The 21,340-nt window shown below is 34.1% G+C and overlaps 1 protein-coding gene across 8 annotated transcripts in view; it reads left to right on the top strand.

Annotated features, from left to right (window-relative positions):
• The window catches only part of PCDH15 (protocadherin related 15), a 1,753,436-nt gene that overhangs the window by 1,606,561 nt on the left and 125,535 nt on the right, over window positions 1-21,340 (top strand). For all 8 annotated transcript variants that reach the window (XM_054659631.2, XM_054659630.2, XM_054659628.2 and 5 more), the window contains 2 exons: window positions 7,639-7,748; window positions 9,669-9,809. In XM_054659631.2, coding sequence (XP_054515606.2) covers window positions 7,639-7,748; window positions 9,669-9,809 — 251 coding nt within the window. The remainder of the gene's footprint in view (window positions 1-7,638; window positions 7,749-9,668; window positions 9,810-21,340) is intronic.

The raw sequence follows: 21,340 nt of genomic DNA, 5'->3' as shown, positions 1-21,340 counted from the left end.
GGTGCTTAATAGCTGTGCCATTTACTTAATCTTCTAAGAATGCTTTTTACCTCTGGTAAACTTTTCACACATGCTTTCATGCCATTAAGTAATGTACTTAAACCAAAATCACATGCACAAAAATAGAATGAACAGAAAATGTATATCTGGCAATTACAAACAAAGGAAAGCAGAAATTACTATATTAATGTCAAATAATGTATAATTCAAAACAGAATTCTGATTACCTGTACACTCGGTCTCACTAAAAAAAAAATTGTAAATTTTCAAGCGAGAGGAATAAATTTGCTACTTTAATATATCCATATAGTTTCCAGCATAGGTAAGACCATATAATTTATTGTCCAAAGCAGGACACTTTTGAGAGTGAGAAGGGCCCTCTATAATAATTAAGGTAGGGCAGTAGACAAACAGGGATGGGTTTATCAGGACCTAACCCCATTGTAAGTCGAGGAGCATACTGAATGTATATTACTTTCATACCCATAGTAAAGTAAAAAACCAAAAGTCAAACCATCATAAATCAGGGATCTTCTGTACTTTAGTAAGTTTAAAAAATTTCTCCAGCACGTTCTTATGGATTTAAGCTTTAAGAGCCAGTGACTATGAGAGATTAGAACACAGTATTTTAATGAGAACAATATAATAATTTAAGCAAAGGAAAAACCAAACACCTTAGATTGCAGTTTTTGCTTTCAAATATTTGGATAAATTGTTTATACTTCAGTTTTTATATCCTCCAGATGAAGATTCTTTAAGGAACTGAATAGAAGCAAAACTCTTAGTGACAGAAAGCACACATTCTTTGGAACATACGTAAAAAGCAGTGTCTAGTCTTTTGGCCCTTCATTAATTTTCTTATCTAAAATCCATCCTAAGTATTCTGGAAGAACTGGCATCTCTCTCCTGATTCATGTCTTTTTTAAACTGTTTTTCTTATTTAAATATGTAAAATTAGATCACTCTGATGCAATTACTCCAAGATTATAAATAATCGGAGTTCTAGTGGGTGTTTTTTTTTTTATTCTTCCCTTCCCATTTTTATTAAATCCTCTCATAGTAGGTATAAAAACAGTATCTTAATTGGTACTGATTTGCAAATATATTGAACTCAAACATGTCAAAATAAATTAGATTTGTCTCTTAGTACAAAGAAAGCAATAGAGCCAGATTGAATCCTAGTGAAATTTTATAGCATCTATTTACAAACACTTTTATATCCTAAATTGCCTGGCTTTTAAAATAATTAGAAGCTTTATTTGACACATACAACATTTACTTTTATTGTTACTTCTTGAACTCAAAAATAAAAGTAGATTTTAAATTGTAATTGTTTCATCTATATTTATACGGTAAAAACTGGGTCTAACATTTAGACATTGCAAATTATGTTATTCTACTATAGTCATTATTCAGAAAATTAGTTAATATATACTCAATTGAAAGATTTATTGTAATCTATATTTTCAAAAAACACTTAGAAATATTAAAAGGATATATATGGGCCGGGTGCGATGGTTCACACCTGTGATCCTGCACTTTGAGAGGTCGAGATGGGTGGATCATGAGGTCAGGAGTTCAAGACAAGCCTGGCGAAGGTGGTGAAACCTCATCTCTACTAAAAATACAAAAAATTAGCCAGGTGTGGTGGTGGGCGCCTGTAATCCCAGCTACTCAGGAGGCTGAGGCAGAGAATTGCTTGGACCTGGGAGCCACAGGTTGCAGTGAGCCGAGATCATGCCACTGCACTCCAGTCTGGGCGATAGAGCGAGACTCTGTCTAAACAAAACAGAAAGGATATGTATGAATTAGTTTATATCTTCATGAGGTTATATTGTAAGTATTGTGCATGCGAATTCCAAAGCAGTTAACTTTTTCGGTTTGCATTTAATCTGCAAATATTTACTTTAAACCATTTTGGAGTTATTTTGATCAGTTTTCTTCTTACAAAAGTGCAGTTATTTGTGATACATCCAATACATTGTAATATTATTCAGCAATAAAGTGAAATGAGATATCACAATACAAAAAGACATAGAGGAAACTTAAGCACATATTGATAAGGAAAGAAGCCAGTCCAAAAAAACTACATACTGTATGATTTCATCCATGTGACATTCTAGAAAAGTTAAACATATAGAGGCAGTAAAAAGATCATTGGTTACCAGGGGTTCAGGTGAAAGTGAGATGAGTAGACGAAAAACAGAAACATTTTAGGTCAGTGTGAAGGAAGTTCACTAATAACTGATCCTAAGGGAAAACTCTCAACGTGTGAAAGATAGCACACAGTGTCACTATGTGAACCAGCTGGAATAGGAACCCAAATGCTTCCCTCCACTGCATTCTGGGCTGCAGTATTACCAGTGCCTGAACCTGGTGAGAGACATATTCACACACAAGTTATATGAAGTGGATTTATTAATAGTTACTCTAATAGATGTGAGGTGATATCTCATTGTAGATTTAACTTTTATTTTTCTGATCATTACTGATATTGAACATTTTTTTCACATATTTACTGGTCATTTGTATGTCTTCTTTTGGAACTATCTATTCTGCTCCTTGGTCCATTTTTAAATCAGGCTATTGGTGGAAGAGATATCTGCACTCCCATGATTATTGCAGCATTATTTATAATAGTCAGGATATGGAATCAAACAAAATGTCTATCAGTGAATGAATGGATAAAGAAAATGTGAGATATATATATATATATATATATATATATATATATATATATATATATATACACACACACAATGAAATATTACTCAGCCTTAAAAATGAAGGGAATTCTTTTATTTGGGACAATGTGAATGAACCTAGACTTTAACTAGTATTCTATTTTGTCTCAAATACATTCATTTGTCTCAAATCTGGAGGACATTATGTTAACTAAAATGCATCAGGCACAGAGAAAAAAACTGCATGTTCTAATAGTGATCTAATAAAGCTAATATATATGGAATCTAAAACAGCTGAACTCATGAAAGTAGAGCGTAAAAAAATGGTTACATGGGGCTGGGTAGGAAGGGAAGGATTGGGGAGATATTTGTCAAAAGATACAAAATTTCTGTTAGAAGAATAAATTGAAGAGATTTCTTTTACAACATGGTGACCGTAGTTGACAACAATGTACAATATTGTACATTGCTAAGGGAATAGATTTTACATGTTCTCACCACTAATAAACTTGTGAGGTGATCAAATGGTAGTTTAATTTCGCCATTCTACAGTGTGTACGTATTTCAAAACATCATGTTGTACACCATAAGTATATGAAATTTCTATTTGCCAATTAAAAAATAAATAAGAATACAAAAAATTCTGAGACCATTGAACTTTTCTGGGAGGAAGTATAAATACTGAAATGCATAGGCATTGTGCCAGTATTTTTATCTTAATTTATTTCTCAATAACATTTTTATTAAAAACAAAAATATTATTAGTTTTGAAAATACACAGCTGTTTTACATGTAAAATTTAGAAGGTAAGGATAATGCAAATAGTAACAATGAGGAAATATATTTATAAAACTGAAATATTATTTAGGATTCTATTTAAGTTTTAGTTGAGGTGATTTTGGAATTTTAGTCAAAGCCTGTAGATTTTGTTTAAAACGGCCAACAAAGTTAGAAGCATTGCCGTTGTGGAGTAAATAGGAACCAACACTGCCATCATGGATATGCAAGGACATCAAACCCAATTCAGGTCAAGCCTTGTGAAAGGGCCTTTGAGGAAGCCCTTACTGAAGGCCATTATGAAAACATGAAACCACTAGCCTCTCCCATGTTCCAGTTCATATCTGCTAAATAACCATTTCCTTTAGCATCCTCTTAGCCATCTTTGGAAAATGGCCATCTAGTTGGTATCTATCTCAAGCTACATCAGTAAGCTGTATAGTTCCATTACTGAAGCTGTCTGTTTCAAGTGTTTCTTTTATTTTAGGAGTGCAGTTTGTCAGTTGTATTGGCAGTAAATTTAGCTTTGAAAGATAGTATTCTTCCATTTCAGACACTCACGATTATTTGTTATAAATCAGGTGTGAAAAACTTAAATTGGAAGAGAGCTAGTGATGCATATTTTTCATAAATGGATGAATTGAAGATTTATGAATTTAATAGAGAAAATATTTTTTTAGAAAACCTTCTGAGAAATGTTTCATTTGGCCGTAATTCATTGCTTCTGAAATTGAGCAATAGATTTTGATTATACTCAACAGAAAGAAGAGTGAATGATAACTCACATTATATCGGGTTCAGAATGGTAGAACTAGAAAAGACATTAGAGATAGTTAATCTGCTTTAAAAATCGTAAACTGACAGCCCATAGATCAAATGTAGTCATTGATGCTTTAAAAAAATAAATTCCCATTGATCATTCATAAACGTATACAAAATTTTCAATTTCCTTTATTGATTTACAAATCACACTAGACTTGAATTATTGTACAGTAGTTACGTACTCTCTCATTCCTAACTTCCATTACTCTCCCTATTAATTTATATTCAGCCCATTTTATTCAATTTGGTTATGTTCCTACCTTCTCTGTCCATCTGGCTTAATGAATCCTGATTTATACCAACTCCATCATTTGTATTCAAGATATATGTGACTCCAAAGAGAGTATACAATTTGCCTCCATCATGTAACTGGTGCTTTCCACAACCTAAAACAATAATAAAATAATATTATTTTTATTAATATTGTACATTGTAATCCTGCCAAAAAATAGAAAATAATTGATATTTTTAATCTAATGCTCATTATCATGGAGGTTCATTTAATTCTTTTTGGGAGAAGATTGTATTTGTATAGTGTTTTAATTCTGATAGAAACAAGTGTACTGGAACAATTAAGACAAAGGTTAATGAGGAGAAATTTTGTCTAGAAGTAAATCTGTTTTAAACATTTGCTAACAAATAGAATTTTAAATGCTTTTAGTGGTATGCATAGGATTTAAATGTCTTCTTAAATTATGCCAATTACTTTTTTTAGTATTATTTCTATCCTAATTATGCAGTTAAGGTTAGCAAAAATGTACACGTGCACTTTTTAAGATTTGAAAGAAGACATAGCATTTTTCTTTTCTTTTCTGTTTTGTATTTTTTGTTTGTTTGTTTGTTTGTTTTTGAGATTTAAACTCGCTCTGTTGCCCAGACTGTAGTGCAGTGGCGCGATCTCGGCTCATTGCAACCTCCGTCTCCCAGGTTCAAGCAATTCTCATGTCTCATCCTCCCGAGTAGCTGGGACTATAGGAGCACACCACCACAACCGGCTAATTTTTGTATTTTTAGTAGAGATATTGGTCAGGCTGGTCTTGAACTCCTGACATGAGGGGATTCACCCGGCTCAGCCTCCAAAAGTGCTGGGATTACAGGAGTGAGCCACCGCGCCCGGCCCGACATAGCATTTTTCTCATGTTAAAGCTAAAGGTGCATAAGTTGCAGATGTCATGTTCCCATACTGTATAAGTAATAGCAAACAGATGAATTATGGAAAGTATAAAATTTAGCTTCTACCTTGTGTAGTAACAAGATATTCAAGTAAACAATTTAAGTAATGTCTACTTCCACAAATAGGAATTCAGTTTTTGAAAATTATCCCCTAATATGACTGAAATATTTTCTTGTATTAAACTTTTGATAAGTAGTATGTATCTTGTTCTGTCATAAATTAACAATCCATTGTTCAAATATTAGTTTGTGTTGTGGCATAATAATATTACCATGAACTTAATGGGTTAAAACAACACATATATCATTTTGAATTTCCTATAGGTCAGGAATCCAGGCATGGGTTAGCTGTGTCCTCTCCTTTTTGGACTTGCATAATCTTTTAATCCAGGTGTCATCCAGGGCTACAGTCTCATATGAGGCTCAACTGCAGAAAGATCCACTTCCAAGTACATGTGGTTGTTGGCAGAAATCAGTTTCTTGTGGGATGTTGGACTAAGGGCCTCAATTCCTTGCTGGCTGTTAGTCAGCCATCACCTCGAGTTTCTTGCCACGAGGACTGCTCCATATGGCAGCTTACTTCATCAAATCCAGTGAGGGATATAGCCAAAAATTTGGCTAGCAAGAATCTAGTCAAGTCGTAATCTTATGTAGTATGTCCATTGAATTTACATGAGACGTATACATCACATGAACACTGAGCAAAGGATAAAATGCCCCCATTGACCAGAGTTGGTTAATGTGCTTATGCATGTACCATGGGGATTGGCAAAGCCTTACCCAAAGCACTTGTACAGAGAAGGAAAGAGGCAAGATTATTGAAAACAATATTTGGATGTTATCAAAAGAAGGCAAAAAGAAAAATATATGCAGGACAGTAAAATAAGTAAGTAAATAAACTAGTAAATTAAATATCTACTTTACACACTTCATTTTAAAATGATACAGATTGGTTCTTATTCTTCAGCAAGAAGCAGTTATTGCTCATGCCATGAATATATGGACCACCATTAGGTGCTAGAGTATCTGTGAGAAAGACTGCTTTACATTTAGATAACCTAGTCAATTAAGTGTATGGACAGCAGTACCAAAAACAAAGCAATTTGGACCAGATGTTTATAAAGCCTATACTTCAGACTAAATTTGTATTTCAGGATTTTTTGTAAAAGGTTTCAATGAAAGCACAATGTAATTGCATAATGTAGCTTGGAAGAACTACTGTGTACATTCTATTATTAAGTTCAAAACTCTGTCATAAATATGGATAAAAAATAAAAAAATAAATACCACCACACACCTATTAGAATGTCTGAAATCCAGACTGTTGACAGCACCAAAAGCTGGTTAGAATATGGGACAACAGGAAGTCTCATTTATTGTTGGTGAGAATACAAAATGGTACAGTCAGTTTGGAAGACAGTTTGGCAGTTGCTTAAAAGACTAAACAGTCTTACTATAAAATCCAGTAATCATGCTAATTAGTATTTACCCAGAAGAGCTGAAATCTTAGAGTCACAAAAACCTACACACAGATGTTTATAGTGGCTTTAGTCATAATTGCCAAAACTTGGAAGCAACCAAGATGTTTTTTATTTATGGAAATAAACTGTGGGTACATTCAGACCATGAAATATTATGTAGTGCTAAAAATGAAATAAGCAATCAAGCCATAGATGTTGAGGAGCATTAAATGCATATTACTAAGTGAAAGAAGGCAATCTGAAAAGGTTACATACTGTGTGATTCCAGCTATACAACATTCTGGAAAAGGCAAAACCATAGAGACACTACAAAGATCAGTGGTTGCCAGAGGTTGAGTTGAGGGGAAGGATGAATATACAGGGCACAGAGGACTTTCAGAACAGTGAGAATACCCTATATGATACTACATGAAAGCGGATACATGTCATTACACATTTGTCCAAACTCATAAAATGTACAACAGCAACATGCACCCTCATGTAAATGATGGACTTTCAGTGATAATGGGTCAATGTAAGTTCATCATTTATCACAAAGATAGCAGTTGGGTGGGGGATTTGATCATGGAGGAGGCCATGAATGTGTGAGGGCAAAGGGTATATCAGAAATCTCTTATGTTTCTCTCAATTTTTCTGTGAACGTAAAGTTACATCAAAAATTATACTTAAAAATAAATACATCATCTTCTCTAAACCTGCAGACCTCCTCCAGTAAGTGAACTTGCCACCAAAGGGACCATGGTTGGTGCAATTTCTGCTGCTGCCATTAATCAAAGTATTGTGTACTCCATTGTTTCAGGAAATGAAGAAGGTGAGTAGACTTTTAGTTTGTGTTCTCACCGTCAACCAGTAAACTTAGATTTGGCCTAATTTCAGATTGAATTGAAATTATTATCTATTCTATTGTTTTCTAATAAAATTGTGCCCATCTTAAATGTAATTGTTAACCATGTATCCTGAACTCGATTAAAAATCCAGTGATGTTAGCTAAAGTGATTTTTTTCCCTTAAGAAATATTAAGTACCTTAAGAAATATTAAGTATCTAATTAATGAAACCTTGCCCTTTTCCTCATTTGGTCATATTTTAATGACATTTCCTCAAAATTAATGCATCATGAAATTTTCAGCTTTTGGCCATGATCATTGCCTACAGTAGCTTCGTCCGCCCCACTGTCTGAACCATCCATGACCCTTACTCCATGTTGGTCATACCTTAACTAATCCTGAAGGAATTTCAAGGTTGTAAATAAGTTGTGAATTTTAAAAAGAGTCACATCCATGTTAAAAGCTATGCATGTTATATGATTCTCAAAATAGTCAAATTAGACATACAATTAATGATTAAAAATAAAAATATAATTTTTTGTAATTTAAGAATCATAGGAATTTGCAGGCCTCTGGGAATAAGGTCATAGCTCAAGCTTTCGCATTAATTTTTGTTTTATCTGTTCTCCACAAGTTCTCCTCTGTTTTCCCTTTTGGTATGTTAGATAGCCTAGTATATTGTAGGTAGTCAGGAAATAGTTAATATACATGTAATAAGTTAATCAATAGTAAATATTAAAGAAATGAGTGAATGTAAATTCTTCAAACAGTTTGCAAGGAAATTATAAAGGCCCTGTTAAGCTTTTTAATGACAAACTATTACTAGGTATTGCTGCCCGTGTAGTGTAGCAAGTGGTCAATATCTTACTTTTATTGCCTTTCTTTCTACATTATTACTGTGCTACTATATGTCCTCCCTAAAAATAACTAAATTTCCTTTTTCCTTGGACTTCGAACATCTGACTAAAGCTATGATTTCTCAACCTGTTCTGTCCCGAAACTTTCTCTTTTGATTCTATTTGTCCTTTTCTTTGAAGACAGCAGAGTGGCTATATTTATTAATGTCTCTCCCCCACAGTGACTGTTTTACATTTATTTATTTATTCAACAAATATGTACTGAGCATCTATTATGTATTAACTACTCTTCTAGCCACTACAGATAGAACAATGTACAAAATAGATTCCTGCCCTCATGGAAGTTAATGGTCCAGTAAGAGGAGATTAATAATAAAAATTATTAAACAAAGAAATATATAGTATTATAAGGGATTATTAATTACATGAAAAAATAAAGTAAGGAGAGAATATGGAGAGCATAAGAGGGGGAGATATTATAAAGTTTACCAAAGTGCCCTGATTTTCATTCAAATTTATTTACAAAAACAGACACAGGGCAACATTAAATTATCCGTTTTTTTATTTTCTCTCAAGTGTTCTTAGCAAAACACTAAATCTACAAAATAATAATATTCATAAATTACAAAGAGTATAATAATCCAGTAAGTTCAGAAAATTTTGGTTAAACAAAATTAGATGGTTTTCTTTGAAACAACTTCTGAAAGCCTTTAGTGTGACAGAAGACCATCTGAATCTAAGGTAAAGAATATATTATTCAGTGTTTCCCAAATGTAATTGACCATAGAACATTGTTTTCCAGGATTATCTCAAAACAACAAAAACAAAAAAACCCTACAATTTCAGGGCAGACTTTAGCGAAGTATTGATGTTGATCATTTAAAGAGCTGGAACAGTTTCCAAAAGCCAGCATTTTGTCACTTTCATGGCATCACTCTAGTTATAAATAGGCATTTTTAGTGTTTTTGAAATCACAGTGCCTTTTAAAGAGAATTTCTTTCCTTATAGCGTAAAGACAATGACCAGGTAATTGTATTTTAATTTCTAGATACATTTGGAATTAATAACATCACAGGTGTTATCTATGTGAATGGACCTCTGGATTATGAGACCAGGACAAGCTATGTACTTCGAGTCCAAGCTGATTCCCTGGAAGTGGTCCTTGCCAATCTCCGAGTTCCTTCAAAAAGTAAGTTATACTACTTAAAGCTTTTACGAGAATTGTATGGTGTCTCTTCTAATTTTTTAAATGAAATACCTGTGTCTAAAATATCGTTCTCAGTGGACAACATAGAAAGATCATTAATACTCTGAGATGATTGCCTATTCGTTTAAACAGCTAATATATGACAAGGCAGGGAGTGATTTCATACTCCTGAAATGTCAAGGTAATAAAACACTGTTTTCAAATTGTGTATCCAATATTGTTAAAATACCACCATTGTCTGTGTATGTTAAATAATAAAACTTAGTCCCACTGTGAAGCTCTGGATAAACCTTGGGAAATAGATATTTTTAATGAATGACTACTAGAAATTGCCTGAATTGTGTGGCTTCTTGTATTTACATATTTTCTTCGAGAAAAGAAAAAATCATCTTAAAATTAGCGACTAACATTTATTGTAATTTATATGTAGCATCATTTTTCATTTTTAATTTACACTTTTTAAACTACATTTTTAATCTATGAAATGAGAATTACTACCCTGTTTTACAAAGGCAAGATTTTATTAATAATTAAAAAGGTTATTTTTTTAAATGACAGTAAACAAAGCGTCACAGATTTAAGCCCACGTTCTGTGACTCCGAACTTCAACATTTCTGTGTCATATAGTTTACCCCCACAGAGAAGCATATAAAAGCCAATTTGTGAAGGGAACTGACACAGATTTAAAGATGTTATCAATAATGCAATAAATGCTATTCTTTTCCCATCTATTGAGGTAATACTCTTTTGCATTTAAGCAATCATCTTTTTGTAATCAGAGCAACCCTTTTAAAATCTAGAAGACTCAAGATAATCCAGTTTAAGTTAACTATTAATAGAATAGAGGCCCAGACAGAGTGTGAAATGAGAAACAGGATCTGAAACATTCACCCAGGGACTATCCCTGGACATCATTTCAAGGCATTTCAGCAAGCGAGCGTTCTTAGAAGGGAGAAGGGGGAAAAAGAAGAGGGGAGAGGCATAAAGCAAGAACCCAGGTAGTGTGAGAGAAAAGAAAGCAAGACAGGAGCAACAGGCAGAAGATGCAGGATAGAATTTTCTGTATCAGTTTGGCAGTTGATCATAAAAAGAAATCACTCCTTTTCATTTATCGCGAACCTCATTTACTGATTTAGTGTAGAGAGCTGCGCAGTTCCTTGGAGAGATACAACCAAATCATTTGAAAAATCAGATTATACAGGTGTCTTTGAAATTAAAGGAATTGAATTGTCCTCAATAATTATGCATCACTCACATAATTAAATTGTTTAAAAATAGCAGATGAGTTCTTTGAGTTTCTAAAATCTTTAAACTACAGGCAATTATGTTTTTAAAAATATAGAGGATGCTTCCAATTGTAAACTGAATTGGATAAATGAGGAGTGGAAAGGTTGGAGTAACTCTAAATTATATAATGTAACCTATTTTATTGCAAATGCAAAAATGAGGAAGATTAATTGAAAAATGTACCTGCACTCTTTCCTTGAAACAAATGAACAGTTTAAGAAAGAAAAATGTTAGGTTGTAGAACTTTCTCAAGTAATACCTGTGATTTTTATGAATAGAGGTGCATTAAGTTCTTATATGTGAATACAGCTAGCTCCCATTACTTTAATTTACATGTAAATCTGAGGCTAATAAAAGTTTCTCTAATGCACATGTGTATACTTCCATGTGCCCCAGTATGCCTGTAGAGGTGAAACCAGTTCATGAATTATCCTGTCAGAAATGCATGAAGTCTAAAAGCTAAAATATTTACTGCCTGATTCTTTGAATATTGTTATTAACCTTTTATGACTGACCTTTGCCTCCTAAGTTTGAAATAAAAACCCGTATATTTCTAATTCAATCTCATTAATTAATAACTGTTAATGGCCTATAGTCAATCCCCAGCCCATTAGCTATGCAAATACAACCATTATGTAAATTGAGGTTAATTAGTTAGCTAATATTCATCTCTGCAGCAGAATTAGTTGCCCTACCACATATCATTTGAATAAGGATAATAAAAATCAGAAGTGTAATTCATTAAAGAAGTATTTTATTGTGACTTCTTTACCAAAAATTTGTTAATGAAATTATTTTCAAAGTAAATTGTGCAACCATGATGTGTTTAGATTTAATATTTAAATGCAAATTAATTAAAATGTAAAATTTTAGAGCTAATTTCATAAGTTTAACACTAGGAATATTTAAATATTTTAACATTTTACTTGGAACATTTCAAACATACAAAAATTACAGAGAATATTACGGTGAACCTCCATGTATCAACTCCCTAACTCAACATAATCATGCCCTGGGAAATAGTCATTCCTCTATGCTCTCAACTACCCACTATTGCATTATTCTGAAGCAGTTCAGAGTCATAACATTCAATCTGTAAATATTTTGATATGTATATCTTAAGGACTCTTAAAACTTAATTAAAATATCATGATTACTCCTGCCAAAAGTAACAAATTATTTGATATCAATATATATCCAGTTGGTATTAAACATAGTTCATATTAAACATATCCAGTTCACATTGAACATTTATTTACATCAGAATCAAAATAAGGTCTAACATTGCCATTGGTTGATAGGTCTGTTAAGTCTCTTTTAATCTGTAGGCTTCACCACTACGCTCTTTTATTCACCTTGATATTTATTTGTGCAAGAAACCACATTTCTGAAGCCTGGATTGATGACTGTCTCTCCAAGTGGTCATTTCATATTCTTTCTGCTTCCTTAATTTCCAGGAAATAAGTAGTTAGATCTGGAGGCTTGATCATATCCAGGTTATTTTTGGTTTGTTTTTAAACAAATAAATCGTAGGTGATATTCACTCCTTCCTTAAACATTAAATCTCTTTGATTCTCTTTTTGTGATATAGATAGTAACAACCACCAATAGTAATTTTCTAAATCCATTATTTTTTTCTTTTTATTACTTCTATATTCATTAGCCAAAATATTTTTATAAAGAAAAACGTCTCCATAGCAAATACTCAGTTACCCTGAGGTCCACCAACTATAGGAAAAACAAGAAAAAAAAACCTTTATTCTTTCCTTTTATTATTGATTTTCAAAATAATGAGTTGATTCACTATTATACTCAAAATGGGAATACTGAGATGACAAATATGTTTAGTTTTCTGGGTCATATGGTCTCTGTCGGAACTACTCTACTCTGTTGTAGCTTAAAAGCAAGAAGAGATAATATGTAAACCAAAGGGTTTGGCTATGCTCCCATAAAACTCATTTTACTAAAACAGGCTGTCTATGGGCTGGATTTGACCAAAGGGCTGTAGTTTGCCCACATTTGTTCTAATACTTACTTTTACATTACATGGTACACTTTTTTTTTTGCACTGCTCATATCTTTCCTGTTGTGAGCAATGCTTCTGCTTCATCTCTTATATTTTCCCACACATCTAATTGAAAGTGATATTGTTTTATCCCTCTTAATAACACATTCAGTCATTTTGTTATCAGTAACCCATTCCCAAGTAAAGTCCTTGATGCAGGATTATAGAGACACTATTTCCTATGTTTTGGTGCATTAAGAAAAGCTTATCTTAGGGCTTTAACATTGAAGACCAATTTGGCTGGATAACTTGACTCATTTTCTTTTTTAAATTAAATTTTTCATTCCATTTTCTTATTCTTTGAAGCATTACTGTAAAAAATGTGTAATGACAAACTGGTCTTATTTCTGAATTTCCAAATAATTGCCTTTATTTTTTCTTTAGAGTTCAGTATTTTTGTCAATGTATTTCTACATGTTGGCAATTCTGGGTCATTTTCTATATATGTAGTATAACTGTTCAAGTCTCATTTAGGGATTTTTTTTTTAATTCTAGCTTTTTTTTTTTTTTTATTAATGTGGCATCTATTCTGGTGTTACTGGCCACAAGTTCTTATGCTCTTGTGCAATAGAAACTGACAGAAGGCTAAGAAAATTTCCCAGACTCCAGGCATTATTGGAACTTATGCTGGAGCACAAGGAAAGCAGCCCAGAAAAGAGAAAGTCCTCTTGCTGCCTCCCTGGAGATAGCCAAGAGAGTAATTTTAACAGGCCTAGCCATGAAAGGAGTGACATGAAAGCATGTGGAAATGGGAATTTATAGCACTTGCACAGTTTGATGACTTGCTTCTTCATGTGTCACACGTCTCATTAACATGTTACATCTCCGTGTGATTTCTTTCTTTTTTTTTTTTTTTGAGACAGAGTCTCACTCTGTTGCCCAAGCTGGAGTGCAGTGGCGTGATCTGGGCTCACTGCAAGCACCGCCTCCTGGGTTCACACCATTCTCCTGCCTCAGCCTCCTGAGTAGCTGGGACTACAGGCGCCCGCCACCACAGTCATCTTTTTAGCCTTCTGTGCATGTGGGTACTGGGGGCCAACTTCCTTGAGTAAGATGTATGGTAGAATGTCCCTCATCTTGGTTTCTCTAGGTAACTTATAGCTTGCAAAGTCTTGTGGTCAGTGGGGATGGCATGAGTGACGTGATGCTGCCATCACCTTACAGTGGTGCAAGGTCTGGTGACTAGTGTGACTGCATGAAATAATGCTCTAGTAGAGGTGATCTGAACCCAAAGTTCTATCCCTCCTCTGTCTCACTGGGAGATTCCTAGTATACAAGTGTTGAATCTTCTCTTCTCTTTTCATCACTTTCTCGCTTATCTCTTTGTATTAGAGCACATTACTGTAAAGAATTTTTGCAACCTACTCATCTGACAAAGGGCTAATATCCAGAATCTACAATGAACTCAAACAAATTTACAAGAAAAAACAAACAACCCCATCAAAAAGTGGGTGAAGGACATGAACAGACACTTCTCAAAAGAAGATATTTATGCAGCCAAAAAACACATGAAAAATGCTCATCATCACTGGCTATCAGAGAAATGCAAATCAAAACCACAATGAGATACCATCTCACACCAGTTAGAATGGCGATCATTAAAAAATGAGGAAACAACAGGTGCTGGAGAGGATGTGGAGAAATAGGAACACTTTTACACTGTTGGTGGGACTGTAAACTAGTTCAACCATTGTGGAAGTCAGTGTGGCGATTCCTCAGGGATCTAGAACTAGAAATACCATTTGACCCAGCCATCCCATTACTGGGTATATACCCAAAGGATTATAAATCATGCTGCTATAAAGACACATGCACACATATGTTTATTGTGGCATTATTCACAATAGCAAAGACTTGGAACCAACCTAAATGTCCAACAACGATAGTCTGGATTAAGAAAATGTGGCACATATACACCATGGAATACTATGCAGCCATAAAAAAATGATGAGTTCATGTCCTTTGTAGGGACATGGATGAAACTGGAAACCATCATTCTCAGCAAACTATCGCAAGGACAAAAAACCAAACACCGCATGTTCTCACTCATAGGTGGGAATTGAACAATGAGAACACATGGACACAGGAAGGGGAACATCACACACGGGGGACTGTTGTGGGGTGGGGGAAGGGGGGAGGGATAGCATTAGGAGATATACCTAATGCTAATTGAAGAGTTAATGGGTGCAGCACACCAACATGGCACATGTATACATGTGTAACAAACCTGCACATTGTGCACATGTACCCTAAAACTTAAAGTATAATAATAATAAAATTAAAAAAAAAAGAAATACCTGAGACTGGGTAATTTCTAAAGAAAAGAGGTTTAATTGGCTCATGGTTCTGTAATCTCTTCAGGAAGCATGGTGCTGGAATCTGCTCTGGTTCTATGGAGACCTCGGGAAGCTTATAATCGTGGTGGAAGTCAAAGGGAGAGCAGGCACATCACATGGCAAAAGCAGTAGCAAGGGAGAGAGAGTGGTGGGGGAAGGTGCCACACAATTTTCAACAACCAGATCTTGTGAGAACTCACTATGGCAAAGACAACACCAAGCCATGAGGGATCTGTCTCCATGAGACTGATCTCCCATGTCCTCAGCTGCAGCACCCGATTAGATTAAAACCTTCTTCCCTAGCAATACTCATTGTCTCAGTGATTGCCCATCTGTGTGGCAAGCAGCAGAACCTAGACCAAAACCATCATGTTCCAGTAACAGAGTTTAACACTCTGAACACCATTACTCTCGAGGAGAATTGAAAATGGTCACGCGAATTAAAATTTAGAAGTGACTTTGTATGAGTATTCTTTTATAGGGGAGGGTTGTTGTAAAGTTGTACTTGAATTCACTTCAACAGTATACTTTTCCCCAAAATATAATGGCTGGGGAAATATATGCTTTCCCTTCTCAAGTTTAACATTGGCAACTACAGTAAAAAACGCTGCCCTTATGTTGGCCTAGCACAGCAAATCCATGTTTGAGACATATCAGATAAATGTAGACAGAAAAAGAGCAACAAGCAATTACAATGACTGGAGTATTACATTATATTACAGCTACATCTAGAAAGGTCTGTGCTTCTATAAGTATGCAGGCAAAGAGCCTGTGACTGTTATTTGCCTGCATAATTATACCCAAACCAACCCAAAGGACCAGATTTGGGACAGAGGTGAATGCCAGTTTTCTTAAATCCTGTTCGGTAGGATTACCTGAAGGAGTGATGATACTGCAAAAGGCAAAAACTGGACATAGACCGCTGAATTCCTATTAAAATGACAAACTGGAATTAACTGAAGTATACTGGCAAACTGAAGTTGCTGAAGAAAAGCATACCAGTGCTGAAGATGCTCTCATTGACCATGTCTGTTTTAAACCCAGGTCTGACCCAGAGAGTATTCAGCCATTTCACAACAGTAATATTGAAGTAGGAACTTCGCTACCTACCTTACATGCCTTTTCTCCATAATCTCCAAGGTCAGGTAATAGAAGTCTGAGTGATAAAAATCAACTGCTAGTGAATGAAGGAGGTGGTGGTAGTTAATAAAGAAAAAAGTAAAAAGAAATCTCTTACAGCCTCTTCCCCAAAGGCAGAGGAACTTCCATTAACATATCTAAGCTGGGGAAGGACCTTTTAACTTTAAATGAAATTTGGAGTCTTAGATTCATATATTGAACTAGAGAATCATTTTTAAATTCTTTTTAAAGTTACCTTTACCATAGTACTATTAAGAATTTTTTTAAAAATTATAAAATTTCTTGAGCTTTTATTCAACGGCAGGAAAGATATTGGCCCATATTAGCAGGATAAAAGAGATAGTATGAAAGAAAATAATAGAGTTTGATAATTCTATATTTTCATATTAAGAATATTGTTTCAGTGAGACTGTAGAACAGAATTTAGTGGATATTGTTAAAATGGATTTAGTCTGCGCAAAGACAGAAGTTTGTATCTGTTTTGTTTATTGATGTATCCCAGTAGCCTAAAATGCATGGCACATAAATACACCCAATAAAGATTTGTCCAATGCATGAGTGAGTCTGGAAAATTAAGGCCAGATTGTGAAGCATTTTAAATATCAAGCTAACAGTATGCAAATTTGTAGCATACTTACCACTCATACAATCCACCTGATGGCTGACTGCTAACTAAGCTCCAGTTCTGCCCACTCCCACCTCACCACCCCTGATTTGCAGCCTTTTCATAACAGTGGTTTAGTCATTATTACAGATGGAGACAGTACACTGTTTTAATCATGGGAATGTGCTTAGGAGCTTCCTCCCAGTACTTGAAATTGCAGGGAATCTGAAAAGCTTTGGAGTTTTCTCTCTCTTCAATTCAGTTAGAAATTAGGTGTTGATTTTTCATTCTTCCTGCACTCAAACTTTCTGGCCCTCTAGACTCCCTACATTTTATCTCTTCTTCCTGTCTCATTCTGTTAAGCATCCATATTTGCTTCCTTTACTCCCATATTGACCACTAATTTGATCAAATAATTGTCTTCATTTTACAAAGTGTTAATGAAGCACCAGGAGTTTGGTCTAGGTCCTGCTGCTTGCTGCACAGAAAGCCAATTACTGAGAAAACAAGTATTGCCAAGGAAGAAGGCTTTAATCAGGTGTTGAAGCTGAGGAGATGGGAGTTCAGTTTCAAATCCATCTCCCTGATTGACTAAAGGTAGGGGGTTTATGTAGTAGGGAAGAAACGTAAGAGTGTAAGAAAACAAGAACTGGGGAGGAGCAAGGAGGCCTCTGGGGCAGTGATCTGGTAAGTTTCAGTTATTTGAAACTTACTTTTTTTTTGAGAGGCCTGAAGGTCCTCCTTTGCTGAGTAAAGAGCTCAGATAAAACAAATAAAAGTTTTAAGCTTTAGCAGCAGAAGAGCCAATCTCTGTGTTTATCTGAAAACAGCTGTCTATGGGACTATTGGACTAGTTTCAAAAGGAAAGACAAATGTGAATGCGTTGCTATTTCTTTTTTTTTTTTTTTTTTGAGAGGGAGTCTCACTCTGTCACCCAGGCTGGAGTACAGTGGCACGGTCTCAGCTCGTTGCAAGCTCTGCCTCCCAGGTTCATGCCATTCTCCTGCCTCAGCCTCCCGAGTAGCTGGAACTACAGGTGCCTGACACCACGCCCGGCTAATTTTTTTTATTTGTAGTAGAGACGAGGTTTCACCATGTTAGCCAGGATGATCTCGATCTCCTGACCTCGTGATCTGCCCGCCTCGGCCTCCCAAAGTGCTGGGATCACAGGCGTGAACCACCGCGCCCAGCCGAATGCATTGCTATTTCTAATACATTATTTCAAAATTATGAGTCATCTTTTCTTCCTATCCATAGTCTCTTTCTTTGCAGAAAAACTCAAACTCTCCTGGGTTTTTAGGATATAATGTTATTTGGTCCCAAAGAAGCTTCAAGAAGCCTGTACCCAGAACATCTATAGAAGCTTATGTTAATATTTCTGCCACAGAGTCATTCCCATTCTTTTATTTTTCTGTAGAGCAAAAGCAGTAACATGCAAGTTTACAGCACAGATTGATTTATGTAACTCCATAATTGAAGCGGCAATTTTTGCTTTATGGTAAAATTATAATTATCTTTAAAAATGAAAAAAGAAAGCCATAGCTTTCTATAAATATGTCATTGTGTTTTGATTCAATAACTAGACTTTCAATCAGGAATAAATTACAAGACAATTAAGATAAACTTTAAACTGAGGGTAAAACAACTCAAATCCTATTGATTTCATTTTGTGTTTTAGCTGTAGGGTACAAGCTTGTAATACATTTCATTCTTCTGACTTTTGTGGTTTCTAACAGAAGGTCTGTGACAAATAATGCTAATGACTCTTTACCTATTATTGACTGACTTACAAAAGTATCCCTGCTATAACTTGGGTAACAATACTGTAGCCTGTCACATATTATTTTTTAGTCCTAAAATCCCAGGAATGATCATAGCCTTATATTTATAGTACAAATATATGGCCACTGTTTTAGAAACTATATTAATAATGTATTACTTTAAAATATGGAGAGGAGTTTATGAAAATTAACACAATAATATCATTAACAGCATTTTTTCTTTCAGAAATTTTAGGCATCTTATATAAATATATGGTTGAAAAAATTATATTTTCAATGAAACAAAAATGTATTCCAGTGGACTCATAGCATAAAATTGTCTGTCCAAGAAAAAATTGCATTGTGCACAATAGGTTTCCTTGGAAATGTGATTTGAAACATGGTATACACTATTATTAATACATTTCTGAAACCAAATGCATTGAGGCAGTGCTCTTCCATTGATCCCAAATTGGTTTGCTGAACTGATGACAATGATATATAATCAAACTTTTCAAAATAGAAAAATATTACATTTCTGCATATACGAGAAAAAATATATATTTCATGACGGAAACATATTGCTGCCATGGGCAAGCAAAATTAAAATATTTAAGAATCTAGGAATGCATAAAATAGTTCTCCTTCTTATACCTAAGAATAAGCCTGGAACTAAAGAGAGAAGATACAATTTTCTTCATTCTTGGAAACGTACTTATAATTAATATAGTAAATAATTTAGATTTTTTTTCTAAGACTTTTTAGTCCAAATTTAAATTGGGATTCAAAATGCCATTCATTGAATGCCAAATATTTTGGCAAACTTATGCTTTCCAGAGAGTATTAATTACTGATTAATAATGAGGCCCCAAAGTGATACAATAGTCACTCTAAACCTCTTGCTTTAGAAAAACTCCTATTTCAGTAGAGGCACAGTAAGCCCTATTAAATGCAAATGAAACTATGCACAGAAGAACTGGAATCTATGAAGTCACTTATGTTACAGAAATAACAACCTTTGCAGAAATAGAAAACAGATGCAACTACATGAATAACATAAGCATAAAATGTAGTTTAACATTGATAGATATGAGGGAAATTATCAGAATTAATTCTTCATTATTGATTATGGTTGTAGGCATTGGCTATCCCCATTCTGTTGTAATATAATCAAGGTCAGGTCTGCACTTAGAGTAATAACTTGCTAAAGATTTAGCATAGTTATTAGATTGGTTTTTATTTATTTTTATCACTTATGGATAATGCATTTTTTTCTGTTAGTAAAATATTTATTTTCCCAACTTTAACAAGTAGCTGATCTTACTGGTTGACTATCGAAAGAAGAAAAAAAAAGCTTCTCATTAAATAGACAAAAATAAATTCAGCATTATGCTTACATAATAAAAAGAAATGTGGGGAAAAGTACCATATAGAAAAGATGTACATAGGAGTGAACATTCAGAAGGTTTCATTGTCTCAACTTCACCAGTCTCTGAAGTTCTACTGGGCATATCCTATGTAACTGCTTTTCTGAATTTCTGTATTCATTGCATTCTTTTCACTTAACCTCAAGGAATGTCTATACCTAAATGTCTTTGCTTGCACAAGTCTCTCTTTTTAAAATGTCCTTTCTACATTGTTTTTCAGATCAACTCAATTATTCTACAAGGGTCAGTTTAAAGGTCATCTCATTTTTGAGACTTTCCTTAATCATTCATTGTCCCTGTCATACAAGAACAAATACATCTGGCCTGTGAGTTCTCCTCAAATAAAAAGATGTAGTATTATTCAATTTTATCTTGTCCCAGATTTTATCACAGGTGCTGTGTGGATGATAGCAGAGAAGATAAAAATGTGAGATAGATCCCAAAGAAGAGAATAGTATAGATAACACTATGAAGATGAAAGATGTATTTCAAAAAATAGTAAATACTCCTTTTCCTGCACAATACAGAATTTGTCTAGTAAATTATGTTTGATGCCATGTTCTAATGCTTTCAAAGAAATGCTGTTATAATATCTATTGTTGTACTACTCCACCTTTTTGATATTTATCGTTTATATAAAAGATCACATTATAATTAACCGTATATTTTCATGATTGATTTAGTCCAAAATGTATCTGATTTTGACCTGCACTAATTAATAACAGTATAATTTTATAATTCTTCAGAGTGAATTGTGAATTGTATCGGATTTGCAAGAACATTTGATGGGTTAAACATATAAAGTGGTAATAAAATAATAGATACATGGGCAAACAATAGAATTTAGTGTATTCCAAGGTAAAAGGTAAAAGTGGTAAAGAATGACTGGGACAA

The sequence above is a fragment of the Pan troglodytes genome, chromosome 8 (assembly GCF_028858775.2).
Source record: "Pan troglodytes isolate AG18354 chromosome 8, NHGRI_mPanTro3-v2.0_pri, whole genome shotgun sequence".
NCBI lineage: Eukaryota > Metazoa > Chordata > Mammalia > Primates > Hominidae > Pan > Pan troglodytes.
Note: the sequence above shows the minus strand (reverse complement) of the source record. Positions and strands in the feature narration are given on the sequence as shown.